Source organism: Passer domesticus, chromosome 1, assembly GCF_036417665.1.
Source record: "Passer domesticus isolate bPasDom1 chromosome 1, bPasDom1.hap1, whole genome shotgun sequence".
NCBI lineage: Eukaryota > Metazoa > Chordata > Aves > Passeriformes > Passeridae > Passer > Passer domesticus.
The window spans coordinates 73,075,461-73,092,884 of NC_087474.1; the positions used below are offsets into that span (position 1 = coordinate 73,075,461).

At 38.7% G+C, this 17,424-nt stretch overlaps 1 protein-coding gene across 4 annotated transcripts in view; it reads right to left on the bottom strand.

The window, feature by feature from the left end:
- Window positions 1-17,424, bottom strand: part of NUP153 (nucleoporin 153) — a 44,088-nt gene that overhangs the window by 14,398 nt on the left and 12,266 nt on the right. For 2 of the 4 annotated variants that reach the window (XM_064424164.1, XM_064424153.1), the window contains exons 2-11: window positions 12,881-13,097; window positions 10,409-10,657; window positions 9,022-9,161; window positions 8,795-8,923; window positions 6,971-7,087; window positions 6,799-6,843; window positions 6,647-6,700; window positions 3,857-4,003; window positions 3,070-3,122; window positions 431-569 (exon numbers count right to left, since the gene is read on the bottom strand). In XM_064424164.1, the coding sequence (XP_064280234.1) occupies window positions 431-569; window positions 3,070-3,122; window positions 3,857-4,003; window positions 6,647-6,700; window positions 6,799-6,843; window positions 6,971-7,087; window positions 8,795-8,923; window positions 9,022-9,161; window positions 10,409-10,657; window positions 12,881-13,097 (1,290 nt within the window). Of the gene's footprint in view, window positions 1-430; window positions 570-3,069; window positions 3,123-3,856; window positions 4,004-6,646; window positions 6,701-6,798; window positions 6,844-6,970; window positions 7,088-8,794; window positions 8,924-9,021; window positions 9,162-10,408; window positions 10,658-12,880; window positions 13,098-17,101; window positions 17,371-17,424 lie in introns of those variants that run through there. The other 2 variants (XM_064424182.1, XM_064424174.1) reach the window with 2 other exon arrangements.

Genomic DNA, 17,424 nt, shown 5'->3' on the forward strand with positions numbered 1-17,424 from the left:
TGAGCAAGTGCCAAAAATTGTGAATGATTATTAGCAAACACACAAAACACTGTCTTCTGCCTCAGGCTCTTGGCCCATACCTTTCTACATGACTTACATATAAAAAAAACAAAATAAAACCCCCTTTTTTTTAATACTTGGCACTTCATTCCTTTCTAAAAATTCTACAAACCTCTACCTAATTTATTCATTCAACAACTAATAAGAAATTTTATTGCATGAAGAATATCCAAGAAAATACAATGGAAGCTTTTAAAAATATAAAACCAACGTTGAAGCACTTATACCGATAACTGAACTGGAGCCTACTCTGAAACCCACAGCCAAACAACCACAAAACTGAAATGGCATTTCTGTAAATTACTATGAGGCAATGAAGCTACATATCCCAGTAATCACAGGGAGATCAATTAACCTGAGGGACCCTTACCAGTTGTTGTTTTTGTGCAGGTCTTGATGCACAGTACCGCTCCCTTTCCCTTCTCATCTTGCCACAGGCACTATCCATCCTTCCTCCTGAAGACAGGCCGTTGGATGCAGGAGTATCAAGTTTGGGGTAGCTCAAATTGCTGGCACAGAACAAAAATACATAAATTGAGGAAGGGGATTAAAAAGAAAGAAAAAAAAAGGAGAAACCCCCCCAAATTTATCAAGTAATTGTTTCAAGCTATTATAGCCACTATTAATTCTAGAACTGGTGTGTGCTAATTAGACTCAGAAAAAACAATCCCACAAGTTCCTAAATGCTGGTAAATAGCTGGTGTTCAAAACAGCATGAAAAAGATGAGTAAGAGCAGCAGTAGAGAATAACATATATAAAAAACAGTCACAACATCCATAAATGAATAATGACTAAGCCAGAAGACCTGAAATAGAAGAACTGATTTAGATTGTTATTTTCTAATGTTTGCTTTTAATAGTCCAGACAGTGGAAATTTTGACTGCCAGTTCTCTGATTCTGTGATGAGCATGTATCTCTGAAGGGACATAAAAGAATAACTAAAAATACACGGGCAGGGGGCGGATGCGTGTGTGCGCACAGGAAATGCTGCCAACAGCTCTTATGGAACTGAGAGGCTTAAACTTGTGTGGCAAGAAAATATGATAGAAGCTGCCTAAGCAGCTCTGGCTTTCCTGAGGCCATCAGCAGAAGCAGCAAAGGTGTTTGGGTGTGCCAACATTCCAGAAGTCTATTTAGACATGAATACAGATCCCTTTTGTAAGGCATACAAAGGCATTTCTCTGTTCATTACAAAAGCCTAGATCTAAACCAGAAAGACTCTCTAATCCAAGTGGGAAGGGGAAAGAAAAACAAAAAACAAAAGAAAAACCTAAAAACAAACAAACGTGCACCTCCCCACACACACAACCCCCCCAACTCAACAACGAGAAACCAAACCAAAGCCACATCCCAAAACAGAAGTGAACTAAGGAAGAGTAACACTAAAAAGCAGCATGGCATTATGACAAGTATCCTTGAAAAGAATTACCATATCAAGCTTATCCCGCAGCCAATCAGTCAGTCATTACAAAAGTACATTGGATGACACTGGAAGATACCAGGTTAAGCGTCTAGAGGACTGAGGAACAGAACTGGTCTAAAACTCTCAGATAGTTGCAAACATCTGCTCAGCACTGTAACCACTGACAGGAAACCAGATCCTTAATGCCATATGCTCAAACTTTTCCGTAATCCAAAGTGACAATCAATTTGAATTATGAAATAAAATTTCATGTCAAAATAAACCTTTATTCGGACAATTACAGCATGTCTATGATAGTCCATATTCCTCTTTTCTGTTAACACTTGTCAGCTTCTAAGAGGCAAAGACAGTTCTGTCTTCAAGCAAGTCAGGCCAATCTACAATTCTGACACTGGTTTAAAAACTAAACAGTCTTTGTTGGGCTGAACAGAGATGTACCAAAGTACTGCAGGTTAGTTGCATGAAGAGACTCTGGCCCTTATTAGTTTGTATTCCTACTCCATAATACAACAATCAATAGAGACTGGCTTTATGGAAGAGTTAAAATAAAAGGACCATCTAGCATTAAGTCAAAAGCAGAAACACAGCAGTAAAACTCGTGGAACAAATGAAAAGCAGTATCAGTTTCCTGGACCTCCCTTCTACATGGAGAAAGGAATTGCACCAAAGAAAACTCAGAACACTTTGAATACCCACAATTAAAACCTAACACCTGTTAGCACCTCTACCAAAACCAAAGATGGTTCCTGTAAAGTGTAAAACAAAGAGCCGGCTTTGGGATTTTTTGCAAGCCCAAGAATGCTCAAGGCAATGTAAGAATTGCTTGGAAGAAGAACACAGAGCAAACACATTAGGAGATTCCCTAATACTGTTATCTGAAAGGTCTGAATCCTCAAAAAAAAAAAAAAAGGTATCTTCTGAGCACACAGTGCCTTAATTCACCCAAAAGATTAGCTCCCCAGAAGGGAGGGTCATCAATATTATCTCATGTAATTCTATTCTGAGCAAGCAGCATAATGCAAGACAATCTCCTCAAGAAGAAATAAAATTATTAACTCTCCCAGATTTTTTTTTTCAGAGACAAGCTGGCATTGTCTTCAGATGACTCTAAAGGGCTTCTGTTTTTCATGCAAATTCACAGAGCAGACAAGTGCCTCTGTCATGTAAGGAACATTAAAAAACCAATCCTCCTCTAGGTTTTTGTATGAATGAATAAATAAATAAATAAACAAACAAATAATGAAAGCAAACAAATTCCCAAACAAAAACAACACCACAAAAAACCATAAAAATTTGATTTACTCCTGAACTGTAAGACATTTCACATTATAAAGAATTTTTCAGAAAGATTCCGGGGACACAAAGCCTTCAGACACCAAGTAATTAAATAGCTACCTTAAACTAACAGCTGCTCCCCTAACGAACAGCAAGTAACACAAGTAGTTAATAATTTTTTCACTTTTTCTATTCCCTTTTACTGAGAACTGTTCCTGCCCCTCCAAAAGAAGGCAAGCATGTAGACTGTACTGACAAAAGAGGGGGGCTTTCTTCTTTCAAGTGTTTTAAATTAATAGATTTGTCATACCTTTCAGATGATTTTACAGGCTTTTCTGCAGGAAAACTCTCCTCCATCATGCCCTGCAAAATAAGTTTTATATATTTCAAGATTTATCTGAATATATTTATAAACAAAACACAAAGAGAAGACAACCAAACACACATTTTGTGCTGTTCTGGTTATTTTATTTATACCACTAAATATACCTCATCTGCTTAAGCTTGCTACTAACTACCCTGACTATCCACCTAATCTCCAGTCCATATATATAACACCTGATCATTTTTACATTCAGAATGATACTGAAACCATGGGTGATTTTTTCCCTGAAAGAGATACCAGTATTGTTTTAAGGAAAGTTTATCAAGGACTCCACTGACACCAAAGTGATCAGAATGGGCAATTAAAAAGGCGTTCTGAATTGGTAATTGCTAGAAATCTCACTTGGAGCTCGCAGTTCACCTAAAACATTTTATGCACAACATCAGCATGTTCCATCAGCTTTCTGAACAGCAGCATATGTAAAGGAAATTTGTGTTTCTGTATTTTAATATTCTTTCACTGCAAAAACCCTGGCACAACAGCACACCACCACATTCTGAAAATAAGCACCAGCCACTTAGTATGCCAAAGATACAATTATATTCATAGAACTTCTCAATACCTCTTTCACAATGCTTCCCACTGTCTTTTCTTAATGCTTACCTCAAGTATACTATTGGTGCTCTTGCAAAAAAGAGCACCCTAGTAGACTGGTTAGACACATTCCAATTTTGCAAGAAGCAGGCAAATTATGACATGAAAATGTGCTTACTTGATGGTCTGTATCTACCCTTTGGTGAATTTTTCTGGAATTAGTAGCTGATTTCAGAGATGGTTTAAAATACGTGATCCGACTCCCTGTCAGGGAGATTGGCTTTGGTGTCACAAGTTTCTGGACAGGAGGATGTTGCGAATCCACCTTTGAAAGGGAAGCAGCAATCAATTTATCCTTGCACCCACCCAACTTACCACAGCATTGACTGATGACAAAAGTTACAGAACTATAAACCTCCCACCAGTCTCAGCACCCAGTGAAAACTATGTGGAAGTGTAGAAAATCTTTAGCTTTTAGCAGAAGATCACCAGAAAATCAGTTATAAAACCCAAAGAGCTATAGAAATAGTCAAAGTCTGTTTCAATATTGTGTCAAACTTTGGCAGCTACTTCACAAGATAAACTATAAGCAAAATAACTCATGCTGCAATAATATGCTCCCATCCTTTCCACTCTGCTGTCCTCACAGTGATTTTTTTACTGACTCAATCCACTTATTTAATATTGAAACTCTTAAGCAGAGTTAAACCAGCTTCTGGGTTTCTTTTTTTCCTACATTTTCTTCCTTTGAAGGCCCACTTTTAAAAAAATTGTGAAATATTTTTAAAGAAGTCTCATGAATACATGTTCCAACGTTTTAGATTTGCATTTGATGCTCTTAAAAGTACTGGTCTGACTTTTCTTGTCAAAGCTTTTTTACAGACAAAGGCAAATTATTAAACAGAAAGCACCATACATTCTGCAAAATTGGCTAAAGTGAATAGAGAAAGAAGGAAGACCCAAAAAGGCCCCATGATATATCAAATAACCTGTAGCCTTGGTGATAGGAAGAGTGAGACTTAGGATGTACCTACTATTTAAATTAGTATCAACAGATGGTTGTGCCCCAACCCAGGTGCAGAACCGCATGACCTTCACATGGACCCACTTCTTCTAGAGCTTGTCCTGGTCCTTTGGGATGGAATCCCTCAGCTGTGTCAACTGCACCGCTCAGTTCGCTGTCACCTGCAAACTTGCTGAGGGTGCACTCAGTCCCATGATCTCAATGATGACAATCTGGCATTTGGATTTGTTAAATTTCATCCCACTGATGAGTGCCCAATGCTCCACTCTACCTCTCTGCAAGGACTCTTGTCCCCAAGAGAGTCAGCAGCCCCTCCCTGTTTCATACCATCAGCAAACCTGCTAAGGGGGCATTCAGTTTGTGCCTCCAGATCACTGAGAGTTATTTTGAACAGCACTGGCCCTAGAACTGATCCTGAGGAACACCACGACTGGTGACTGGTCACCAGCCAGATGTAGCCAAGTTCACTGCAACATTTGCATCCTCCTGTTCAGCTTATCCCAAACCTGGAAAACTTACCCAGAAGGATGCAAGAGGGACAGTACCAAAAGCCACACAAAAATCCAGGAAAATACATCTGCCAACTTATCTTCACGTGCCTGGCTAATGACATTATTGCAAAAGGGTACTAAACTAGTGAAAGAGGTATGTACAACAAGAAAAAAAAGGAACACAGTTACATGTTCAATACACAAAGAAATATTCTGTCTAGTGTAGATCCTCAAAATAAGAAAAATACTACAAAAAAAACCCCACCTGTAAAACTTCTGTCTGAGTACCCAAGTGTCCTGTCAACCATTTGTTCACTTTAGCAGGAAAACACACAACCCTCCTCTGGGCACATACAATCCTGTCCTCTCTTTTCATCAAGGGCTACCCTTTCTCCCTGCCAAATTTTATGAATTCTAGCATTATGAGTAGACAATTTCTCTATTTTTACCCAGTGACAGCTGTATGCCACATTCACTTTCTGACCAATGCCAGGGTCTATGCTGCAAATCTGGTAGATCTTTTTAAATGCCTCATCACAGGTGTGGTTCTGCATTTTAATGCAGAATCCTTATCAACTTTGTTTTTAATTACTGGGATAATGTTTAAGAGGTGGTAAAAAACTTCCATGTTCTATTTTTCAACATTCTTGTAATTCATCATATGGCCAAAGAGAGTACAGAAAATCTGAGATGTTTATAAACTCCTAAGCAACTGCAGAATTTATTATACTTCTAACCAAGCCAATAGCATAGAAGCTTTTAAAACATTCTGTCCCCATGCTCATTACAACAGCAGATTAAAAGTCTGCATTGAAGAAAAACATTTTTGTTCCTTTGGTTGTTGGAGCTAGAAGTAACCTTTCATGGTTTCACAATTCAATAAATATAATACTCCAACATTTTTTAAACAAAACCAAGGAAAACATGATTTACCACAGAAACAATTCTGTGCTACTTACAAATAGGAATTTAGGAGCATAAATTTACAGAAGTAACAAAATTGTCCAATTTTCTCCTTGCCTTGAGCAATAATAAAAAATGGAAGTATTTATTTTTTGCTTAAAATAAACATGGAAATCTGCACAAGATCTGAACAATCAATCGATATTTTTCTATTTCTTGATATTTCTGCAAGAGAAAGCTTTCTGAAACAAGAATGTTACCATGCAACTTAACCCCAAGCTGCAGGCCAAGATAAAACCACTTTGTGTGTTCTAGGGACATTGTTCTTGATGTATCAGCACACCACCACAAAAAGATAGTGAGTAATCTTCACAGTCCTTCATCTAGTGTGGATTGAAAAGACATTTTTAGCCATTTCCACACAGCCAAGGCAGCTGTAACTCACACTGAATTCATGTGTGTGCTGTCATTGAGGTTTGTGACATTTCTTCTGAGAGCTGTAAAGCAGAGAAAGTTACCTATCACAGCTTAACACGTTACTGGCCCTTACCTGGTTTTGTCTGGATTGGAAGCTAGTCACATTCAGCACACTCCTGTCCACAGGCTAACAGAAGAAAAAAGGACCAAAATTAGAGGATGTTTTTTTCCCCTGTATAAGAGGGTTCCATCCAACAAAAACACGGGGGGTTGTGATCAACTTACAGAAGACAGCGGACTAGAAACAGAAGATGGAATCCTTTTAGCATCCTGTTGAAAAAACAGGTGCAATAAATTAAAGTGGACATGGCATCAAGTAACATCTTCATCCTATACTGGCACATTCACTGTGTTTTTCAAACACATGGAATAAAACACTAAAAGGAGCGCCACTTACCGCCAAAGGGCTTGACATCTTCTCCAATGTCTGCAAGATGCGCCGTGCTGTGGAACTTGTCACACCATAGGACTGCACGTTTGCTTGCTTAGCTTTCATCTGTCTTTTTATTGGTGGCTGAAAAATTAGCATTGTCAATGTTACGATGGTGGATTCTGAGTTACACATGTGTGTATTTCATGCTCTATGGTTACACTGGTGATACAACCAACACTCTCATAATGACAGAGAAAAATGCACTCACTCAGCATTCAAGGCATGAAGAAGAAAAATATACTCCACCGACTTTACAGAAGTTTAAGTGGTGCCCCACATATCTTGCACATGGGACAAAGCAACAAAAGAAATCCTTAAATGTAAAAGGCCATAAAATGAAGACATTGGGCTCACAGGGTCTCTGAAGCAGCGATTAGAAAAACAGAAATGAAGCAAAAGCTTGTGCTGCAGAAAGTAGTTTCAGTAGCAAAACGGATCTCGCAGTTTCATGATGGTGTAAGCATGGCATCTTAAGCCAGAGTATTAAATCATCATCATGAATTTCTAGTTCTACTTCTCTTGTTTCCTCCCTTTCCCCAAGACTGCAGCTGACTGCAAATCTTTTCTGTTTAGAAAGATAAAGATCTGATTAGAACTTAACAGATGTAAAATAATACAATGAAGAAGTCAATATTGTACCACATGACTGAACATAATTTAAAAAAACCTCAGTGTGACCATTTTTTTGAAAAACCTGTGTTACACCTCTTATGTAACGTCATGCTTCCCACACGACATGAAGACAGGAAGCAGATCACACAACACACAGAACATGCAAGTGACACCCACTGAACGCAACAAACAAGCATGTCTCTCCTTTAAAAGCCTAATATTTGCTTCTTCTTTCCAACATAATCCAGAATTTTTGTAAAAAATAAAAATAGTTGACCCAAGAGGACTTCTAGCTTACAGAAATTTAAATGTTCTCAACTTTGATTCAACATCAAGTCAGGAAAACCTTGAATCAGGAAATTGAGACCCCTTGTTCCATGGTAGGAACAGACTGCCAAAATAGTTCCAGCAAACTTATCTTCAGTTCCTTAAAGTTCCTTTTGACTTTTTAGTTTTTTAACAAAGGGCATTCTCATTTAAACAAATTAGACCAAATCAGATTTTAATGACTTGCTTTTAGATTCAACTCTAGCTACTCAGAGCAGTCAGGATTTTTAATTTGCTGGTTCATTTTAGACCACAAAGAACACAAGCAGCTCTTCTCATGAGCCACCTGAACGACGGTAAAATAGAGAGCATCTTTTTGTTTATCATGATATGTACATTTGCATGCCTCCCTCTCAGTAACAGAACAGCAAAGGATGAGCAAATTTGCCTTTTGCATATTACTATATAAAAAATGAACAATATGTCCATAGTTTGAGTGCTTGTGTAAGATCTAAAGGCAAGTATCAGGGAGGTAACTTTTGCTGCTATTAACAAAGTTTTCAAAGTTATGCCACCATTGTAATTATTTACATGTTATTTTACCATAATACGGTTAGAGGCAGACCATGGCAGAAAATAGAAATTTCTGGAAGACATAACAGAGGAAATCCCTAATACAAGAAACTGCCCAGCAAGTAAGACGCTACTGTCATTCTCACGCTTTACGATAAGCATTTCTACATTAAGTGTTACGTAAGCATTGAAACAAAAATTATAGGCTGAGTGGGCAAGATAGGAACTGTTGCCACATTTTTCAAGTTAAGTTCCCATCTCAGAGCTTTTTTGGCCAAGCTCCCCGTTCTGTATTTCAGTTACATTTTCCCTCACACTGCACTTCTATTCTCATACCTGGTAAGCAGAAATCTGCACTTTTGTCTGTCTCGCTGCTGCAGCTGCACCACCATAAGAGGTCTTTCCTGGGTAGAATGGAGAATCCCCAAGCTGTCGTGTCTTAAAGACAGAAGTGTTTCCAAGTGACTACAGAAAGGTATTATGGTAAGTGGTTAGTAAAATGGCCACACATTCAATTTAATAATAATTTTTAATAATAAAAATCAATACTGTGTAGTACTTACAGGAGAGGGAGATCCAAAAGCAGACAAATTAAATGCAGGTTTTTTAGAGCTAGATGCAGGATGCTGCGAGAGGGAATGAGATCTTTCAGCCTCTGGGGACCAGAGCAGTGGTGCTGAAGTATTTTTTGAAACTGTGATATCTGCCAAAATGATAAATGCCATATGTAAATGCCTTGTGTACATAGAGAAATTTAATATCAAACATCACAAAAACTCCAGAGTCCTCCACGAAAACATCTCACAAAATGAAAAGGTCCCTTAACACTGATTTCTCTGGCACTCTAACCTTCAGAACTCTTCAAACAGATTAATTTCACATATGGTTTGAAACCCAAGTACCAACTCTGAACCTAAAATCTGTTCACAGAACTGCAAATACACGACCTTTCAGTAATCTTTCAAAAGCTTTCACAAGTTAATAGCACATTTCCAATACAACAAAAATTTTTTTTCTTCTTTCATGATAATATAAAGGAACTGCATAAACACTGGTGCATCTCTAATTATACCAAGCTTTTCCTATGTTGGTAGAACAGGACAGAACTGACCAGGTCCTAAACCTGAAAAATTACCCGAAGGCTGAATTAACACTGTTAACCATCTATTTTCTGTATGTCTTATGGAGAAGTACCACAAAGTTCTAGCAAACTCAGGTTATATTGCCATACCCTGGAAACACCCACTCTGAATTGTCAAACTGTGTTCTCCAGAGAAGTGGCTGAGCACGCCTTCATCCCCATTTATATGGGGAACTAGAAAAATTTGCAAACTTGCTCTTTTGCCCTTTCTCAGTGAGATACCTAGGTCACATTCTACATAAATACAATGCTTTGGGGGTTTTCTTACTTAAAAATGGTGTACATTCTTTACTGAATTTGGCAAAAAACAAATTATGCCCTCTACCAAGAACAGAAAAAAAAAAAAGCAGCAGCCCAAACTTGCTCAATCAGAATAGCTGCTTTATTGACTCCTGGAGAAAAAAAATTTGAGAGTATCTTGTGTTTTTATTTTTCAACTGTATTTACTCGTATTTAGCCAGCTGTGAGATATTCTGAGTCAATCCTCCTTCTAGGCAACCAACCCAGCTATCAAGCTACAGAAAGTCATCTTCATCTCCTATTATTCCCATTCAAGATTTACAGATAATCAAGCTAAAATTGTATTTATCTGACTCTTTAGAATATAACATACTCATAAACGTATTCCAAACATGGTTATATTTAAAAGGTGGCAGGATTATATACTTCTAAAATACTAAAAATTAAATTTAATTCTAACATCTAGACTTGACATTCTCTTACTTTATTTATTAAGGCAATGTGGAATATTAAAGAACACAAAGTACTTCATGTTATCAAACAAATCAAAGAGAGGACATAAAAGTTACCTTTATCAGATGCTCTAGAGGAGAAGCCACTGGTTGTTGAGATGTTATCATCATCATGCTGAGAGGTAGAATCTTTTATTTCCTTTACGAGGGACAGCCCAGGACTGCCGATGCCAAGCGTGGAAGATGTGGAGGGCTGACAGTGTGGGACTGCGGAATCCAACACGGTGCAGTTCAAATGGCTCCGGTGAAGGGAGGGCCTTGTTAACACATCCGAGAAGTTCAGTGCAGACCTGCTCGTGGATGGTTCTAAACAAAAACAGCGAGACAATCAGCTTCCCTACAGACAAGCTCACAGAAGCAAAAACCTGCTTTCTATCAACAGCCATGCTTATTGCCAAGTTCTCTGCACAAAAATAGAGAAGCCGAATTTAACTTCCTCACCCAGATAGGGTTTCATCTGTCTGATTACAACAGCAACACTGCTTGCAATACTAAGCGTTAATGTCACATTAAGAAGTACTTATGGATGGGATTTTTCTGAATTTCATCAAAATCTGACCCTGCACTCAAGCACTTAAAACTGTGTCTTTCACTAAATTAAACATCTATAAATTCCTTCTCCTCCAGATAATGCTTACAATAAACTGTCCAAAATTTGAGATTACGTTGACAAGTTACGGACAGTTGTTATCATCTTGTAAACAAGATGGTGTTAGTCTGAATATGTAACAAAAATATGTATTTGCAAAGATTTTTGGGGGTTTATTTGTTCTGGTGCCATCATCCTCCCTTCAAATTCTATGAATTCCAATTCATATCAGGTCATCCTACAGGCAAATTATATCCTATCCATTAGTTTTTGAGACTTGGGCACAAAGGACAAGTAAGCAACATGGCCTCAGTTGTAAGACAGGCATTTTTTCCTCATGAAAAGTGTCTGTAAACACTGCCAGTGTCCTGCAAGAGGTGGTCTCACAGCTCCAGCCTGCCACATGAACAGAATAGCAATTAATAACCATCTTGCCTGATACCCATATGTCTACAGTCCCTCCCATGATTTCTGGGTATGAACATAATTTTGAGACACTCTCATCCTGACATTTGCACTGAAGCTTGAACTTGCTACTTCAATCTTCATAAGCACTGCACTGCTAGTAATTAATTCTCCAAAGCACTGGTAGATGTGTAAGACTGTCTTGTTTGAGATGAAAGAAAGTGTTATCAGACCAAAGGCTGGCTAAGCAAAGGAACACAGACTCTTGCACATTGGTAACTCAGAGCCAAAGAAACACGCTTTCTAAAATAAAAATACCAGTAACAATTAAAAAAATATTATGAACTATAGCTAGAAAGATTAACTACAATGTCCACAAACTGCAACACAAGCTACTGCAGGTTCTAGTGGGTCCCATCTGCTCCTGATTTCTTGGAGCTAGAAAGCTTGCTGTGCAGCTGTTCTCACTGAAAGGTCCTTTCACACAATTCTTCAAGAAAGCCAACACATGTTACTCATTCATGAAAACCTTCTCTATTCCTCTGTACAAACTTATGCTCAAGCTACAGCTACACAGAGAGCAGTAAAGCTCCTTATTTACAATTAGATAACATTGGTGAGAAAGGTATTTCCTCATTACTTTTCATTCTGCCAACAACAGAAGCAGCTGACTGTCCACACAGATGGTTATGGGCATGTGCTCAGACAAAATTTCTCACCTAATTAACAACTGAGTTGCCAAAACTGCTAATTTAAGAGAAACTCAAATGAGCATACACATATCTACAGAGTACTACAGAAACAGTGAGAAGCACAGATATAAATCACAGAGTAATTTTAATATGATAAAAGAGTTATAAACTTATTTGCCAAGGATCCAAATACTTTTCAAAGATCCCAAGCTAGCAATGCCACATAATATTACAAAATATTTCAAAAATAGTAATGTCATAAACAAAGTTTCCCATATCTCCACTAAACTAACAAGGAAATTTAATAAATTGATTGAAGAAGGCCAAAGGAAAAGAAAAAAAATCAGGACACATGAAGGAATTCTCCTCTGGCATTCTAGCATCTGGTCTTTTGTTTTGAGGACAACAGAACAAATTAATTTTTCTACTACCTTAAGCAATTAGATAAAACTTTCATCCCAGATCCTTTAAAAAGAAAATGCAACCCAACACACTTGCAGATGAATGCTAGCAATATTTTGCACTTGGCTACTTGACTGCCTGAAGTTAACTCATGACTTCCAAGGGCTCTAAATGAACTTCCAGTATGTTTAAATTTTGAAGCTAAGGTAGTTTTAAAACTGAGTTACTGAGGTTTTTTTCCTTTGTCTTCCCTATGTGTGGGATTATTTTGGGTTGGGACTTTCAGCAGATTGGTCATTTTGGTTTGGGTGTTGCAGGGTTTTTGTTGTTTGCTTTTTTCTGTCTGAACGCTCCTCCCAGCCTTCCCTAGAAATGTAAATTCAAAACTAGAATCTGTGAATAAATACAGATGGTCAGAATACTAAATGATATTTCACATACCTTCTAAATTAATTCTTGCTGATTCAGGCGTGACTCTCCCATCAATTACCATGGCATCTTCATTTGCATAATCGTGGTGATAGTTTACTGGATTCTCTTCCTCACTTGCAGATTCATTCATATCTACACATTTATCTTCCCTTTTATTGAAATACTTCTGCAACCATCCTGGTACAATGTTCTTCACTGATTCGGTCACTCTGCTAAGGAGCCCCAGCTTGAAAGAAAAATATAGGAGCACAGTCAGCAGCATACTCTGGGATGCAACCTTGCACAGACCCCAAAGACAGACATCAGACAGTAATATTCAAATGAGTAAGATAAGAAGGTGGCAGATCCTTCATAAAGAATTCCTGTACTTCTGAAACATGCATGATAAAAATGCACTTAACATTGATTTACTACTAACCCATCAGTTTCTGCACTTCCCAGTGACCTTGGCAAAACTTCTACATTCTGAAACTACAGCTGAAGTTCACTAAAGGCTTGTCAAGTCACAAGGTCATAAAGAAATTAAATTTCTAAATAACTCCTGATGTACAACTCCTGATGTTTAGAGGACTTTTCCTTCTAACACCTTCACTTGAAAAACCATCAACCCAGAAGCTCAGCAATTATCTACAGCAATAGTGATGAGCAGTAATAGCTACAAAAATCAGTGAACTTAAATATTTCTTTTTCTAATGCTGAACTGCAGGAACAATGCTCACCAAAACCCCCACTATTACGCTCTGAATAGTGAAGGGATCCTGGAAGGATCTCAGAAGAAACAGCTACAGTTGAACAACAGACACCTCACTACAGGACTGTTGAATAGATTCAATATGATAAAATTTCTTTTCATGGTATGTTAAAATTTTGTATATACAAACCTTAATATTTGGCAGTTACTGAATACATAAAAGCCATTTCCATTTTAACATTTACCAATTATTTGTAATGCTTACATTCTAGTAAGAAATATTTATTTAACATTTTGTTTTAGGCAGTCACTTGTTCCACCACATCCTCAAATTTCAACATGCCTTCCTGTCAAATCTCAACCCTGTGCAGCAGAGTGCTTGCAACATGGAGCTGCCTCTCTTACACTGACTGCAGCCACAGAACCAGCTGCTAACCTCTGCAGGCTGAAGAAAGTGCTGAAGCTACCTCCACAATTTCAACACTTTGCAAACTGGAAAGCAACAAGAGCATAAAAAAGATTTTTGTTGAACTTCACTGCCAGTTGCTAACACATGCATCAAGGTACTTTCTTATTCTTCTGGGTTTAGGCAACAACATTTTCTAAAAATTATTATTCATGTATAGGAAATTGAGCATATTCTTTGAACATGTAGTAGTCTAGTAAACAACTCTGAAACAAGAACCCTGTTGTATTCAACTTTCTTTAAAAAATCAGCACACATGGAAGAAAAAGCCCGTATCTGTCATTCACATCTTTAATACACAGTAACACAAACACCAACTCACAGGACACCCTTGAATCTGGAGTTAGGATGGGGGCTGGCAAAGAGAAGAAAAGGAAGGTAGGAAACAAAAGTCTTTTCACAGAAAGAAAGTCATCTTAATTTACAATTTGACATTTTTCATAATGATCTGTAATTTAATCTTTTACTTGCACAAAGACAGAATATCTAGCCTGGGACAGCTTAAACTAGATAGAGTACAGCATAATAAATGCATCTGTCACAATTACCACACTAAGATGCACACTAATATGCCATGCTTAGGGTGTTGCTGCTCTTCTACATAAATACTAAGCTTTCCAACAACAAAAACTGTGCAACACCAGAGCTCACAAGCATGGCATCAACAAAGAGTCAATCTGTACTCTGTTCCCAGCCCCTTATTTTCACCTTGACTTGTGACACACTGTCCCCCTTTAGGGAGTGAGTATTTTGCTGCTATGAATAAAAGCGTATCAGGAACTCCGAGGAGTCAAAATGTGCCAAAATAAGCAAATGATCAGGACACAAACTGCATCCAAGGCAATTGCTCTTTCCAAAAAGCTAGGCATTACTATATTCAGTATTGCTAGAGAATCTCTGCATTACCGAGTAAGACATTACTGGTCACAAAACAGGTGCCAGTATGATTCCCTTGCTGAGGAAATCCTCCCAGGACTGAAAGCTACCTGGGACTCAAGATGGAAGAAGCCATAGGTATCCAGAAGAGTAAACACCCAATCATTAGTAATCCTAATGAGTAACTGGAGAATGTAGCTAGACTAGTAATTAACTAAGACGACATTTTACCATCCATATCTGACACCAGACTGGTTTGACCCTTTTGTGCAAATGGGCAGCCTTGCCATTATCCACATAATCAGCATTCCAAGCTGGGTAACACGGGGTAACTTCCCAAACCTACCCATGAGCTGGAACTCAGCACAGCTGTACTGGACAAAGTACTAATGGCCTGCTCCATCTGGCTTAGGCACAGTGACAGACAAGGAGCAGAGTTTTGTACTCTACAATAATGCTGGCTTAGTGACAAAGCAAGAGAAAGCAAAATACATGTAAAGGCACCTATATTTTCTGTCAGCAAAATATATTAAAAGCACTGTGAAAGAACTATGCAGGCATTATGAATGAACCAGCATCAGAAACAGATCCCCTTAAAAAACACCTTCCCCCAGAAGTATTCCACATTCTCCAGGTATGCCTATTCAAATACACACAGATGACACACCAAAAAAACAACAATAACAAAAAACCAGAATTCCTTTAATAATCTCTTATCTGCCCATGAGAGCTAAAAGCTAATCAATAAAGCTCTGTGGTTGGATTCCTGATCAAGTCACAGTTAAGATATCACTGACCAACTACACATTTGAACATGCATACTGCCTATTCCTGCCAGAACAATTCAGCAAAATGTCATGCCTTACACTGTCTTTAAAGCTAGCATTTTAATCTTACCCTAACTTGCAGTTTTCTTATACTTCAACTTCAGCACATGCATTTGAACACCCTTTCCCTCTCTCTGCACATGCATACAAGCCAGCTCTGTCAGCAGTAGAGCACTCCCCCTCTACCACTTCTGTGTCACCAGCTCTGCACTTTGTCTATTCCAACTCCTCAGAGAGGAATCATTAATCCTTCTAGAAGGCTGACAAGGATAGTACACATCTCATTGATGCCAACAGATCTTCAGATATGAAATACAAAAGACACACCAATAGACAACTCTAGCAGGCTTATTCTCCAGCAAACTGCTCAGATCCCGATCTTCTCATGCCACAAATATGAACCAGCCTCTTCCAGAACACCTTCATTCACTACAGCTACTCTGAACACGCTACTGCACAAAAACTGTTCCTAGCTCCCAGTCTCACGTTGGGAGCAGAGGACGTGGTGCTGGCACACGGAGTCTGATGCTCATAACTTCTCATTTCTACAGGCCACACAGGTACCAAACTTAATATCACAGAAGGGCAGAAGACTCAGAGGGGCAATTGCAACTGTGTGACTGATGTGTTTTATTCAGCGAACGTGTTTTACTCCTCAACTGACTAATTTCAGAGGTTTGAGTTGCTGTCAGTATCAACTGCTATCACCTCAAATACACTCATCCAAAAAATATCAGCAGGAAAGCTGAACAAAATAAAAATCCACCAGAAAGACCCGGTAGCCTATGAATAGGTATTTATTTAGTTTTTCAAAATCTGTGCATCATCTCAAGTGTCTGCAGCACTGCTAGGTCTATCTAAGTCTATGTATACAATCATCATAGCAACAGTAACTACAGTAACAGCTACTCCAAGGCATATTGGCTTGACATCATGGAATCACTGAACTATTAAGGCTGGAAAAGACCTCTTAGATCATTGTGTCCAACTGTGACCCAAGAGTCTAAACCCTCCTTGTTTGGGCACGAACACTCATTACTGAATTTCAAGCCCTGCTCCCTAGGTCCCAAGTCTCATCTGAAGGGCCTAGAGCATTATTTTGAAGGCTCCAAGTCTGATTTGGAAGGCCCAAAGCCTCATTTGTAGAATTCAAAGTCTTCTTTGTAGAGCACAAAGGCACATCTCCAGGCCCAAACCCTAGCTTCCAAAGCCTCCTATTTAGGATTCAGCCTTTTATCTAATGGGCTCAAAGTCTTCCTCTGTGCCTCCAAAAACCCATTTCTAGGGAGCAGAGCCTCAGTTCAAGGGATTGAAGCATCATTTGAGGGCACAAGAAAATCTAATGTCAGGGTTCAAACGCTCCTACTCACCTCCAACAGCCCATTTCCAGGGGCCAAAGCCCTGTGCAGAAGACTCAAATCCTTCCTTGAAGGGTCCAAAGCCCTCTTCTCATAAGGTCATGGAATCATTAAGGTTATGATCCTTTAGGATCATCAGGTCCAACTGTTAATTCAGCACTACCATCATGTTCACCATTAAACCACATGCTCAACTGCCAGCTCCAACTGCCCTTCTCTGGACACGCCCCAGCCCCTCTGTGTCTTCCTTGTAGAGGTTGGCCCAAATGTGAACACAGGATTCCACTGTGGCCTCAGCAGTGCAGAGTACAGGGGGACAATCACTGCCCTGGCTC